At 45.4% G+C, this 14,625-nt stretch overlaps 1 protein-coding gene across 2 annotated transcripts in view; it reads left to right on the forward strand.

Moving 5' to 3' along the window:
• LOC134350988 (uncharacterized) overlaps positions 1 to 14,625 on the forward strand; it is a 45,981-nt gene that overhangs the window by 2,663 nt on the left and 28,693 nt on the right. Inside the window, exon 2 of one of the 2 annotated variants that reach the window (XR_010019038.1) lies at positions 2,161 to 2,746. Coding sequence is in view for 1 of the 2 variants with exons in the window: in XM_063056936.1 (XP_062913006.1) it covers positions 10,597 to 10,631 (35 nt within the window). In the remaining variant the exon portion in view is untranslated. Of the gene's footprint in view, positions 1 to 2,160; positions 2,747 to 10,596; positions 10,632 to 14,625 lie in introns of those variants that run through there. The other variant, XM_063056936.1, reaches the window with a different exon arrangement.

The raw sequence follows: 14,625 nt of genomic DNA on the forward strand, positions 1-14,625 counted from the left end.
GATCCCACAGGCAGTAGGCACTGCCCAGCTTTGGGACGGTGGCTGAGGTTTTGAAGATTGGGCAGAGTTCTAGGTGGCAGTCCTTCTTTTCCCCCGGTGTGAGACTCAATCCCATGAGCTGGCAGGGTATTGCCTGAGGAAAAGAGCTTGAGTAACTTGACAGTTTGATCCATCTTGGGATGATGGCGGCAGGAGCCACAGAGATCCCTCTAATCACAACTGTTCGGCCCGTTAATGTTCAGCAAGCTCCCTCTTCATTGTAGCCATTCAGAGTTTCAATAACAATCTTCAGTTCTGCTTTAAAACTCCTGCTCTTGCAGAAGGTATGGTTACAGCGAGGGTTTTGCAGCAACAAGCAGGCCACCTCTTCCCTTCCTGCAGTTTAGAAACTCTACCACCAGGCTTCAGTCTGACTTCACTCTATGGTGATTTTCACTTTTCAACTGTTCAATAGATTTTACACTTTTATTTCTTTTATTTTAGAAGCCAATTTTGAAATCCCTTTAGCTATTTGCAATCCCGTTTTGTTGCATTAAGCACCTTGGGGAGGTTTGCTCTGTTGACATGACGGGTAAGTCTCTGGGGGTGAGACACCTATTTGCAACGCTGGCCTCTCTGATGTGGAGACGCTGAGACCCAAACTCTGAAATACCTCTCCTCATGCAACATGGCGGCACGCAGAGTCACAGCGGCTTCGCTGGTTCCCAATAATGCTGGTAGTTTTAAATTCTTACATGGTGTTTCAAGGTTTCTAGTCCGAGATTTCAGTCAACTAAAGCTCCGTAAACATCCTAGCAAACTGTGTCACTGCTTGGTGCGGAAATGGCACTGTGACAAACAGAAAGGCTTTGCCATGGGTAGTCAAACTGCCCAGTGCAACACTGGCACCAGCTGACCCACCATTGAGGACGTATGTACAGAAAGGTGCTAGAAAAGGACCAGTAACATCATGACCGATCCCAGAAATCCTGTTGACAGACTGTTTGCCCCACTCCCATCAGGTGAATCTGTGGAACGCTCTGCCACAGACTGCAGTGGAGGCCAAGTCCGTGGCTATGTTTAAAGCGGAAGTTGATAGATTCCTGACTGGTCGGGGCATCAAGGGACATGGTGAGTGGGCAGAGATATGGGGTTGAATGGATTCCAGGATCAGCCATGATGAAATGGTGGAGTAGACTCAATGGGCTGAATGGCCTAATTCTGCTCCTATGTCTTATCGTCTTATGGACAACCACCACTTTATAATTTCCTGTCAGTTACCTTTGTACAGACTCTTCATCACATTATGGACATACAATCAATTTATGTGTATAAGCTATTTTATATAAGGCTATAAGATATAGGAGCAGAAGTAGGCCATTCGGCCCATTGTGTCTGCTCCACCATTCAATCAAGGGCTGATCCAATTCTTCCAGTCATCCCCAGTCCCCTGCTTTCACCTCATACCCTTTGATGCCCTGGCTAATCAAGAACCTATCTATCTGCCTTAAGTACACCCAAAGACTTGACCTCCACAGCTGCTTGTGGCAACAAATTCCACTGACTTACCACCCACTGACTAAAGTAATTTCTCTGCATCTCAGTTCTAAAAGGACGACCTTCAATCCTGAAGTTGTGCCCTCTTGTCCTAGAATCCCCTACCATGGGAAATAACTTTGCCATATCAAATCTGTTCAGATCTTCTAACATTCGGAGTGTTTTTATGAGATCCCCCCCCCCATTCTCCTGAACTCCAGGGAATACAGCCCGAGATCTGCCAGATGTTCCTCATACAGTAACCCTTTCATTCCTGGAATCATTCTCGTGAATCTTCTCTGAACCCTCTCCAATGTCAGTACATCTTTTCTAAAATAAGGAGCCCAAAACTGCACACAATACTCCAAGTGTGCTCTCACGAGTTATCACTATATCTATATTGATGGTGTTCTTTATCTTATTGGGTTTTTGTGTGCTATGTCCTATCTGGAGTATATTGCTGCTGGGTCCAAATACTGGAACTCCCTTCATCATATGGACTGAAGTGGTTCAAGAGCCAAGCTCACCCATCCCACTGTCCTGAGCCGGTAGTGCTGGCGATGTTAGTGAAACCAGACCCTACAAAGCAATACATTCATAAAACAAATGCTGAAAATTTCTTTTTGATTCGAACATCTCCTTTAGTTTTGTTCAAGCTAGAAGGAGGAGGAGAAGATGGCGGCGCGACACAGCGCCCAGCGGCCACTCCAGTGATGAATATCTGTAATCTGTCAAGTGGGGTGCCGTGCACAATTCTGATTTGATGGAGACGGATGTGAGAGTACAGAGGAACATCTGGTGAAACTTCTGAAATTCCTGCTTCGCTGCCACTGATACTGTGTGGTCCTTTCTGGAGGGGAAGGCCCCAGATCCTTAGCTTTGCTTGTTGCTCGACGGCCGGGGCAGGTTCGAAGTGCTCAGCAGAAATGGTGCTCGGTGCTCGGTGTCGGAGGGCTGGTCGGAGGCTCGAAGTTTTCGGATGGACTCAGTCGGACTGTGGTCGGGTGCTTCCAGGATGCTGCATCGGCAAGTTTGCAGCGCTGGAAGCTCATGGCAGGAAGAGTTTCTCCCTTCTACCGTCTGCATGAGATGATGGGGCTATCGGGACTTTGAGACTTTTTTTACTGTGCCCATGGTCTGCTCTTTATCAAATTACGGTATTGCCTTGCACTGTTGTAACTATATGTTATAATTATACGGTTTTTGTCAGTTTTAGTCTTGGTCTGTCTTGTGTTTCTGTGATATCATATTGGAGGAACATTGTATCATTTCTTAATGCATGCATTTCTAAATGACAATAAACTAGGACTGAGTGTCCTCATAACCTAAAAAAAAGTGTTACGTTACTCTGCAGGTCAAATTAAAGGTGTCTTTAATGTAAGATGGTCCCAAAGCATTTCCGGGAGATGTGAGAATCAAAGATAAAGGTAAAAATTCGCTTTATTTTCACATGCGTTGTTCGCATCAAATCAAATCAGTGAGGATGTGCTGGGAGCTTCCGGAGAATACCCAGTCCCAGGGAGAACGTAGAAACTCCTTACAGACAGTAGCAGGAACAGAGCCCGGACCTTACAATTGGCACTGTAATAGAGTACGATGACCTTTATTGCTCAAAGAGGCAGGGCTGAGTGAGAGTGTGTTGAAAGAAGCGAGAGTTAGTTATTTAATCTCAGGCACCCAGCAGCTGGGGATTGTAAACAAAATCAATGAAATGTGCTCAGTCATCGCTGTAGGAGCCCGATGATCTCTGTGGGTTAAAGGCTGGAGAAAGTGAGCGACTGTTGACTGATTGAAGTGGCTATTTTAGCGGGTCTGCCTTCCATTCGATTCGCTACCTCAGCCACTGACTGTGTGGGGCGGGGAGGCGGGGTGGTGTAGAGTTGCAGAGCCAGGAATCGAACCAACGTGAGGCTGTCAGCAGGGAGCAGCCTGCTGTTTGCCACGTGACTGACCCTGCTCCGCCACCTGGTGGGAATCGGGAGCTGCTGGCGTAATCACACAAGACCATAACAGATCAGAATTGAGCAGAATTTGGCCATTCAGCCCATCAAGTCTGTTCTTCCAGTCCATCATACCTGATTTAGTATTCTTCTGAACCCCATTTTCCTACCTTCTCCCTGTAACTTGTGATGCCATTTACTAATCAAGAGACTACCTACCAACCTCGGCTTTAAAGATTCCCAATGACTTGGCCTCCACAACCCTCTGATCCACCACCTCCCTGCTTTCTCCTCATGAGGATGAGAAATTCCTCCTCTTCTCTGTTCTAAAGGTATCCCGAGGCTGTGCCCTCTGGTGTGAGACTCTCCCACTGTAGGAAACATCCTCTCGCCATCCACTCTGTCTAGGCTTTTCAATATTCAATAGGTTTCAATGACATCCCCCCCGCAAATCTTCTAAACTTCAGCAAGTACAGGCCCAGAACCATCAAACTCTCCTCATATAGTAACCCTTTCTCTTCATGAACCTTCTCTGGACCCTCTCTAAAGCCAGCACATCCTTCCTTACATAAGGGGGACAAAACTGTTCAAAATACTCCAAGCGCAGTCTGACTAATGCTTTACAAAACCTCAACCTTACAACCTTGCTCTTATATTTTAAGTCCCTTAAAATGAATGTTAACATTGCATTTGATCTTCCTTGCCACTGACTAGACCTGCAAGTTAACCTTTCGTGAATCCTGCACAAGGACTCCCAAATCCCTTGGCACCTCTCCTTTCTGAATCTCCTCCCTGTTTATAAGATAGTCTATGCTTTTATTCCCTCTATCAAAGTGCAAGGCTTAACCGCATAGTGTCATGTTGTCTATAAGGATCTTGTGTCAACGCAGGTTGTGGGGCAGGGGGAAGTTTCTTGTACTGGACATCAGCTCTGGGAGGTTAGAAGAGGGGGCCTGGATTCATTAACAGACGGTTACTGGTCAACACATTCGGTTCTGCAGCCCATCTGAGGGAAAAGGGCTATTCAGATTGAAAGGCCTATTCAGGGTCTTCTACTGATCTCATTTGAATATTCTAGCTAAGGATTTGACCCTTGTTTATCTGCCGGTGGGTAACCAGTCTCCCACTTGACCTGTGAGTGCTGGTGACCTATTTAATTGTGAAGGCGGTCAAAATGGCAGTGATTCCTACCGGAGGCATTTTTCTGATCAATGCCCAAACTCCAGTAAAAGCCCCGGCTGCCTCCGGTAAAGAATCAGAATTAGGTTCATTGTCACCGGCATGTGACGAGGCACCATGTTCCAGCTGATGTTTGTACTAGTGACTCTCTCGGGTAGGCTGAGGGGCTTAAACCTGCCAGATTCTAGAGGGTAGCAGGCCAGGCAGCATCTCTAGGATGGATCTGACGAAGGGTCTCGGCCTGAAACGTCGACTGTACCTCTTCCTAGAGATGCTGCCTGGCCTGCTGCGTTCACCAGCAACTTTGATGTGTGTTGCTTGAATCTGCAGCATCTGCAGAATTCCTCGTGTTTGAGGTTCTAGAGGGAATGATGTGCCAGGCTTTCAGCGTTTATGGGTTGATTCGCTGTTGAGGGCTGTGGAATTTAAATTTGGCTCCCAAGCTGGGAAAGTAATACCTGGTCTTCGTAACGATAAGTGGGAAAACCAGCAGGTTGTTGTAAAAACCCACCCGGTCACAGACGTCCTTCGGGGGTGGGGAGGACCATCACCAGCCTGAGGGTGACTTCTTCTTTTTGGTGTCGTGAGCTGTCTGGTCAATGGGGCATCACCACCATTTCCCCCGAGGATGATTAGGGATGGGCAACAAGTGGTAGCCCCTGCAGTGACACTCACCACCCCAGAAATGAATCCATAAGCAGGAACAGTCCTGCAGCCTATTCCCAAGCAATGGCCAAAAGAAACACCAAATCATGGGGAAGGTGAGGCAGATTTGTCTCCTGGTTCCCTTGTCCAGCAATTAATTTAATGAAACCATCATAAAGGATAAATGCATACAACAGGTGGGTTCAAAGAAACACTTTCCTCTCCTGATGAAGATCAGCACACAAAGGCTTCCTCTTAAAATCCGAGCCAAATGAGGGAACATTTCCATATGGTATTAGGAACCTGAATTGGCCTCACAGCCCGGTCCAGTACCTTATGGATGATAAGGGTCAATTGGATAGGGTCTCAGTGTTAAACAATATGGAAGCAGGCCCCTCATCCCAACTGATTCATACTGACTGAGGTGACCTATCCAGTCCCATTATCCAGTGTTTGGCCCATAGCTTTCTTATCCTTTCCAAATTATGTGCCCGTCCAACTGTTTTTAAAGAGTTGTTGTTGCATCTTCCTCTGGTTGTTCATTCAGATACATAGCACTCTGTATAAAAAACAAAATATTGCCCCTCAACTTCCCAGTAAATCTCTTCCCTCCTACCCTACCTAGACCTATGCTCCCCAGTCCTCGCTTGGTGAAAGAGACTGAATGCATCCACCCTATCTGTGCCCTTTCTGATTTTATGCACCTGATGATAAAAGGTCATCGGCCTCATCCTGCTTCTCTCCCACAGAGGCTGCCTGACCTGCTGAGTACGTTCTGGTTGTACTCCTGGTGGACCTGTGTTGCACAGGAGATTGGCCGGAGGTAGAGTGGAGGGGCTGACCAGCAGAGGGGTAACTAAATCTGGAGGAGGGTTGAATGGCCAACTCCTGCTTCTCTGGGGGAGTCGGGGGTGCCAGAATGCCACTCACCTCTCAAAGGCTTTTAACTTCAGCGAGGAAGATGATGGACTGTTACAGAATTTCTGCTTGTGTTGATAGAGGAGGTGGACCCCAGGGCATCAAAGAGCTTGCCACAGCTACATAAAATGTTCAGTGAGTCAGATAATTGATTGGCTGCCTTTAGATTTCACACTAATGAATGACTGGTGGCTGTTATTTAGATTGCACATTGCAGTCTCTGACACTGAGCTCAAAGGGAGCGAGGGCTCTGTAAATATCAGTGAACAATGGGACATGCTCGTAAACTTTATGGTATATTACTCAACTGGGAGCGAAAGAGTTTAAGTGGTTGGGTAATCCCACCTTTAAAGCTCACACAGCTCCTAATTTATCCAGTGTCAGACCACTCAGTTTGAAGATTTAATTTTAAAAGTTTTAAGATTTGCACCCCTACTCATCGTATCATTATTTTCCAGATTGTAAAATCCCAAGCAAGTGGGATGAGCTCCATACGGAGGATGTGAAAGTTGCAACAATGCCGACTTTCACCTTGTAACTTTTACTTGAGCTAAGTATCCTGAGGAACATTGGAGGTATAAAAAAAATCTGCACATGACACCACAAATTGGAAATTTCGTGTCAAAATGTCAAGTGAAATAAACAGACCTCTGAAAAATACTAGTACTCTCTGAGGGTGGAGAAGATTTAGAATATTTGTCCACAATGGTTTATTCCTAAACCTCTTTCAAACTGAAAGGAGGATAGAGTTAGGGATGAGGGCAGGGTATGGAGAAATGGTCCAAGACCAAGGTACAGTCTCCATTCAGAAATGTTGACGGCTGCAGGGCAGCAATTCCCATTCTCATGTTCGGACTTGTTCTATTTTCTCTCCCTCCCTCCCTCCTTCCAATTCTCCCCCTACTTCCATTTCTCTCACTCCCCCCCTCTCCCTCTCCCTCCCGTCCTCACTCTTTGTCCCTCTTTCACTCCCTCCCTCCCTTTCACTCTTTCCCTACCCCTTCTCCCTCCCACCGCCCACTCCGCCATCCCCCTCTCTCCGCCCCTCTCCCTCCGCCCCCTTTCCACCACTCTCCACAACCACCCCTCTCCACGTCCCCCTCTCTCCAACCCCCCTTCCATACCCCTCTCTCTCCACTCACTCCACACCCCTCTCTCACTCCCTTCCCTTTCCAACGCTTTCCCCCCTCTCTCTCACCCCTCCCCCTCACTCACCCACTACATGTTCACTACCTTGCTGTTTATTTGCTCTTTTTGCACTATTTAATGATTTATATTTATATTTCATGTTATAATTTATCACCTTTATATGATGTATTGCACTGTTCTGCTTCCACAAAATAATATTTCCTAACATGTGCGTGATATTAAATTTGATTCTGATTCCAACCCAGCCGCTGGTCCCTCCACTCATATCAATGTCCATTTTTTCCCCTTCCAACATTTGTCCAATTCTTTGCGAACGAATACAATTATTTTTTGCATCATTTATTCTTTTGTCTACATGGTTCTCGGCCCTTAAGCAAGAGCAGCAATTTTCCATTTTGTTTACATGTCCTCTCGACCTTAAATGACAAATCAAATCTTTTCTGTATCCTGTGGGAGATGACTTTCAGAATGAACAATTTCTTTCTATTCACTTGAATTATTATGTTCAGCAATTTCTACATCTTTATGTCAGTTAATGGATGTAACAGCAGTAATAAGATCCTTGGAATAAGCCTTAATCTTCCTTTGATCAGGGCAGAGGTCTGTGGGAGCTGGCATTACGAAAAGCCAGCAAGCTGAGAATCATTTACCTCTATTGTTTGGTCAGTTCTCAATGTGCTGAGTGGGGAATTTTTCCGTGGTGTGGGGAGATGAGCATCTTTCAGCTGGAAGTAGGGGGTGGGGGGGCGAGCTGAATGCAGTCTGAGATCAGGGATTTAACCACAATAACAAACAGAACTGCTGCTGGAAAGGAGAACAGTATTTTCAATGAATAACACAATTGCTAATCTTTGTATCACCGATATTCCCTGGAGTGCATCGTGCCCCAGTAATCCCCGCGAGAGGCTGGAAATAGCCCCAGAATGACCAATTCCAGATAAGCAGCTGGGCTCAAAACAGTGCGGTGTAATTATATTGGTTCAGTTTCAGGCTGCCGCACTTTCTTATTAAGAAAATACCTTTCAACAAAAATGTATCTGACCCGATAAAGAGAAAATTAATTGGTAATCTAGGGAGAATCACAAATGTGTTCTCCTTGAAGACTTGGATAGAATATTCACTTAACACTTGATGCCCCAGGACTGAAGCTCCTGGATCAGCTCCTCTAAAAGTCAGATGTCCCTTCAAAGCCATCTCTTTGAGCACTAAGAAGTCTTTTCTCATGTCTTAGTGATCATTTAATAATTGCGACCACTTTGGCTTGGGAACACAAAGGGACAGGCAGCATCTATGGAGAGGAATAAACAGGTGACCTTTCAGGCCGAGACCCTCCATCAGTCCTGATGAAGGGTCTTGGTCTAAAAGGTCGACTGTTTATTCCTCTCCATAGATGCTGCCCGACTTGCTCAGATCCTCCAGCATTCTGTGGGCGTTACACTAGATTTCCAGCTTCTGCAGATCTCTTGTGTTTATAAGTTTTTGAGATGAAGATGTTGATTCATTCTTGTGACGTTGACAGTGTAGGCGAGGCCAGTGTCTATTGCAGTCATTATTTATTCACACTGAGTCTCACTGCACTACTGGCAAGGGGACTGATACATCCACAATGAAAATAGGAAGGTGCAAATTGTAAATCAAAGCACAAAATCTTGGAAACATTCGGCAGGTCAGGAGGCTTCTGTGGCAATAGAAACAAAGTCAAGGACTCTACGGTGACTGGCCTGAAGCATAACTCTGTTGCTCTCTCTGCAGATGCTGCTTGAGCTACCCAGTGTTTCCAACATTCTGAGATGTTAACGCAACTGAGAATCCGCTAAGACTGCCTTGGAAGGCAATTGCACATCAATCCCACCAGTGAAGTTTGGAGTCTCGTGTAGACCAGACTGGGTAGGGGTTGCATTTCCTGAAGTGAATCAGATGGAGTTTTACAACTGCATCTCTTTCCTAGATGCCAACACCACTTATTTAATTTTCAATTCTGTTCTTTTATTTAAACAGGCCAAATACAAATTTTTGTACTGACTTTATGTGATTTAAGATGACATTGTTTGGATCTTTCTTCCCGATTCATTATGTACCTTGAAATGAATAAACAAATATTAATTGTTCAAATAACCATATTAATTTTACATTTTTATTTAATGTGTAGTGGGAAAATTTTGATTCGGGGTGAAGATGAACACTGTTGGTGGTTTATCATTGGAGGTGTTGTCGCTCCTCCATACCAGGGTTTACGCAGCACAAACCCTCCTGTCGGTTTCATTTTCTCCTACCAGGAAATCCTTTTCTCCTTTTCTTTTTCCAGCTTCCTGTCTGTTCCCTCTGCCATTCAGCTGAAAAGCTCCCTGCATGAACGAGCACCACACTCTGAACTCTGCTTTGGTCAGGAGGTCTTTGTTGATTAGGCCAGGCAGTGACTCTCAGAGCTTTAATATTTCTAGGTGGAAGGAGCTCTGCTACATCGACTCGGAATATTTCCATTAATTAAGAAGACAAAATCAGACCTCCGCCTTCTCGCTTCCAGAGAGTATGTCACAGTCTTGAACAAATGGTCAGTTTAACCTTCTGGGCTCAAGTGTCAGCTTGTCGATGACTATTTTGGATCTTCCAGCAGCAGAGAGGCAGAATTCTGTGGCTCTGAAATAACTTTCCTGCTATTTTCACACAGAATTAACCTATTGTTTTGTTCTAAGGTCACTGCCTGACACAGCAAAGCTGTGTATTACACTGGGGTGTTATCCCAACAGTACTCGTGTTGTTCTTTAGCTCCAGAAACACAAGGCCCACAAAACCCTTTACAAACCTGATTAATTTCCCATTTTTCTGTTTTCTAATGATACAGGAGGCGATTTGGCCCTCTGAGTCCATACTAGCTCTCTGATTACCCCATTTTCTCTAGCTTATTTCACTATGTTATTCACATACATGCCTGTCAATGTGTCCCCAGTTTCCCACCACTCAACTACGGTCAGGGAAAGTCGCAAAGCACAATCACCATACCCGGTGGAAGCATTTCTTCCTTTACCACCTAGGTCACAAGAGATTCTACAGATGCTGGAAATCTTCAGGCCAAGCGCCTTCAACAGGCCTGGAAAGGTTACAGAAGCAGGTATAAGAAGGTGGGGAGAAGAGGAGGAGTACCCGCTAGCGGGTGATACCAGGTGGGGAAGGGTGTATGATGTGAGAAGCTGTTTCCATTCCTGATGAAGCATCTCGGCTCAAAACATCAATTTTCTATTTCCCTGCACAGGTGCTGCCTGACCTGCTGAGTTCTTCCACCCTTTCGTGAGTATTTTCCATCTAGGTGTTGTTATTCTATATACAATCACTGTATCACATCCCCTTGCGGGATCTCCAAATTCCAAGAGTCAAACTGTTCCAATATCCAGCAGCCAAACTCCCCAAATGCTTGTTAAGGTGTTGCACCAATTTTTACAATTACTCTCACCCTGTCCCCTAAACCCATCCCCTTGAGTACAGATGCAGGTATCTCCCATTACAACTCTGCCTAGGCAAATTTCTACTGGATTTTATTAGGTTCTTGTCTGATAAAACAAGCTATCTTTGTTTAAAGGGCGGCAACAAAAATACTGTGGGTGTTGGAAATCCGGAGGGAAAACAGGTCAGAAATACTTAGCAGGTCCAGCAGCCTCTGTGGAGATAGAAGTGGTTAACATTGATGCTGGGCCAACCTGCTGAGCACTTTCAGTATGCTCAGTTTTATTGGAATACCATATGTGTTCCCACCTCCAAGAAGCTGGAGGATTCCCAGAGCGGGGATCAAATACCACTTAATGCCTCTGCTATTTTGTTTCCCTCCCGCATTCTGCTTGCAGAAATATTGAGTGGTGGGGTGTACTGGGGCCCAGCCACAGGACAGGCCAGCTACAAACCTGAGTCGTATTTGTGAGGTGGGTCTGAATCCCACAGCGTTAAAATCCAGCCAATGGCGTCTCAGTTATAAAGTTGATTGGCATGTGGGAGGGAAATATGAGAGAGATGGGATTGGTGGGATTTCTGTGAGAACTGGTATGGACTTGATGGGCTGAACAGCCTTCTCCCATGACCTTTAGAGAAAATGGAAGGCAGATGACGGGCTTGGATTACTTTATGTAGCATGCTGGTAAACCAGAGTTGCCGTAGTGATCCTGTTTTGTGGCTATTATAATGGACACACAGAATAAATGCCATGAAAATTAGCATTTAGCAACAGCATCAAAGAACATTATAAACATGACCAACATACATTAACATAAATTATACATAACTCACAAGACAAAATATACACAATGACACTAGTGCAAGTACAGGGAGAGAAAGCCAAAGAAATATTGTCTGCGGTAGTGTTGGGGATTCTCATGTTGGTCCATGAAGAATAGAGTACTTGTTTCTGTAGAGAGTTGACAGGCTGACTGAGTGTGATCACACATTTGGCGCCAGGGATATTGAGTGGAGAGGACAGTGGTGTCAGCTTGACTGTCCTCCCATTGGACCCAGAGAATCTAGCAGAGGCTGCACTGGGGAGACTTCAGTGTTTGCTACTGGTAGTCCCCATCTCCAGAGCCACACAGGAGGATAGAGTTGACTGTTTCACAACAGGCCATAAACATGGGGTTGGTGTGGAAGGCTCGGTCTTCAAACACACTTTTCCTCAGCTGGTTGAGGTTTGTAAGTGACAGTGAATACAGTCATCGATGTTTGCATTTCCTGGGAGTGACTCTTGTCATCCCCATTTTCCAGGTCTCACTGGGGATCTTGTTGATAGGGCTGGTAGTGTACAGTAGGTATCTGTACGGTGTCTCAGAAAGGCAGTGTCCATTATTAAGGACCCCTAGCACCCAGGGCATGCCCTTTTCTCACTGTTACCATCAGGTTGGAGGTACAGAAGCCTGAAGGCACACACTCAGCAGTTCAAGAACAGCTTCTTCCCCTCTGCCATCCAATTCCTAAATGGACATTGAACCTGTGAACACTACTTCACTTTTTGAATATACATTACTTCTGCTATTGCATGACTTTTAATCTATTCAATATACACATACTGTAATTGATTGATTTATTTTTTCTTCTATATTATGTATTGCATTGAACTGCTGCTGCTAAGTTAACAAATTTCACGACAAATGCCGGTGATTCTGATTGTGATATGTTAGGAGAGGGCATCAGTCTTCCAGGTGTTCAGTGTAAGACCCGTCCCCTAGGATGCATCAGTGAAAGAGTCCACATTGAGCTGGGTCTTGCACAATTGGTGAGAATGCAGGTTCTCCCCATCTTACAAATGCCCAACTTATAAGACCATAAGAAATGGGAGCAGAATTAGGCCATTTGGCCCATCGAGCATTCTTCACCATTTGCTCATGGCTGATTCATTGTTGCTGTCAACACCATTCTCCTATCTTCTCCCCATAACCTTTGATGCTTTTGCAAATCAAGAATCTATCTACCTCCAGTTTAAAATATACTCAATGACTTGTTGCTGGCTGTGGCAACAGCTTCTACAGACACACCACCCTCTAGCTAAAGAAATTCCGCATCTCTGGTCTACAGGGATGCCCTTTTATTCTGACACTGTATCCTCCAGTCCTACACTCTTCCACTACTGGAAACATCCTCTCCACCTCCACTCTACCTAGCTCTTTCAAGATTCAGCAGGAACAGCTGTACATATGAATGAGCCTTTGGGAGTCCAGTGGGATGACTTGGTTGGAGGTTGCAGAGCTGCAGACACCTTCTGCTGTGTGGGTACTGCATGAGGCCACATTTAACACTTATGTAGTGTCCGTGTTACAAACAGTTCACGGGTGTGGAACCCTGCCCTAACTGGGGGAGGACATGGATGTGTTATCCCTGTACAGCAACTGGAGGACTAAAGCAGGGCTGATCTGGAGACCAGGAACGTTGAACAGAGATCCGCTTGTCCACTACGTTGGCTTCACTTCGATAAGGAGCTTTGAAGTGAGGTGCAGTTTTGTACTGAAGAAGGAAGAATAGTTTACCCCATACCACACAGAGGTTGGATCTGTGGTGGACTGGGTGGTTAAGATAATCAATTAGGAGATGCTGCCATCCATAGTGACCATTAACCCCTTCTGCCTGCATATGGTCTGTATCCATCCATTAGCTAACTTCAATCATCACTACTCTGAACTGATTTTACCAGTTACAGACTCGCTTTCAAGGACTCTTTACAACTCATGATCTCAATATTTTTTATTTGCAGTTTGCCTTCTTTTGCACATTTTTTTGGTCAGACTTTGTCTGTTTATTTTTTTTTTGTAAATTCTAATGCATTATTTTTTCCCCTGTAAATGCCTGCAAGAAAATGAATCTAAAGGCAGTATATGGTGACATACGCTTGATAATGTACACCAGTACACCTGCTTGTCGAGAGCGTTCAGGTCTGGCGACCAAGTAAAATACAGGAGGTCCAGGTACGACCTTCGGAAAGCCATCTCACATTGAAGTGGCAATTCTGGACCAAACTTGAAGCACAGAAGGATGGTTATCAGCTCCTATGAAGTAAAACCAGGTAAATATGTGACACACATCAAAGTTGCTGGTGAACGCAGCAGGCCAAGCAGCATCTATAGGAAGAGGCGCAGTCGACGTTTCAGGCCGAGACCCTTCGTCAGGACTAACTTTTTGTTTATTAAATATGTGACAACAAGGTTTCACTCTGTTTGACTGACAGATCATGGAAGCAGCTTCATGAGCTGCCACAGGCCCCGAAGACCCTGTGATGTCAGATTCTGAGACGGATGTAAGAGGGTCCTTCAGGAGGGTGAACCCCTGGAAAGCTTCCAGCCCAGACAGGGTACCTGGCCGAGTACTGAGGACCTGTATTGATCAACTGGCTGGAGTATTCACTGACACCTTTAACCTCTCACTTCAGCAGTCTGAGGCACCCACCTGCTGAAAAAGTAGGCTTCAATTACACCGGTGCCCAAGAATGTGGTGACCTTTCCCAATAAAATATTGTGCAGTAGTACTTACATCCACTGCGATGAAGCGCTTTGAGATGTTGGTGATAGAACATATCAACTCCTGCCCTTAGCAGCGACTTGGGCACCCTCCAATTTGCCCCCGTCACAAAAGTCTAACAGCAGATGCCACTTCTCTCAACCCTGGAACATCTGGACGGTGAAGATGCTTACATCAAGATGCTCCTCATTGATACAGCTCAGATTCAATACTATCATCTCCTAAAAACTAACCAATAAGCACCTAGGCCTCAATACCTCCTTGTGCAACCTGGCCCTCATTTTCCTCACTTGTAGAC

The sequence above is a fragment of the Mobula hypostoma genome, chromosome 8 (genome assembly GCF_963921235.1).
Source record: "Mobula hypostoma chromosome 8, sMobHyp1.1, whole genome shotgun sequence".
NCBI lineage: Eukaryota > Metazoa > Chordata > Chondrichthyes > Myliobatiformes > Myliobatidae > Mobula > Mobula hypostoma.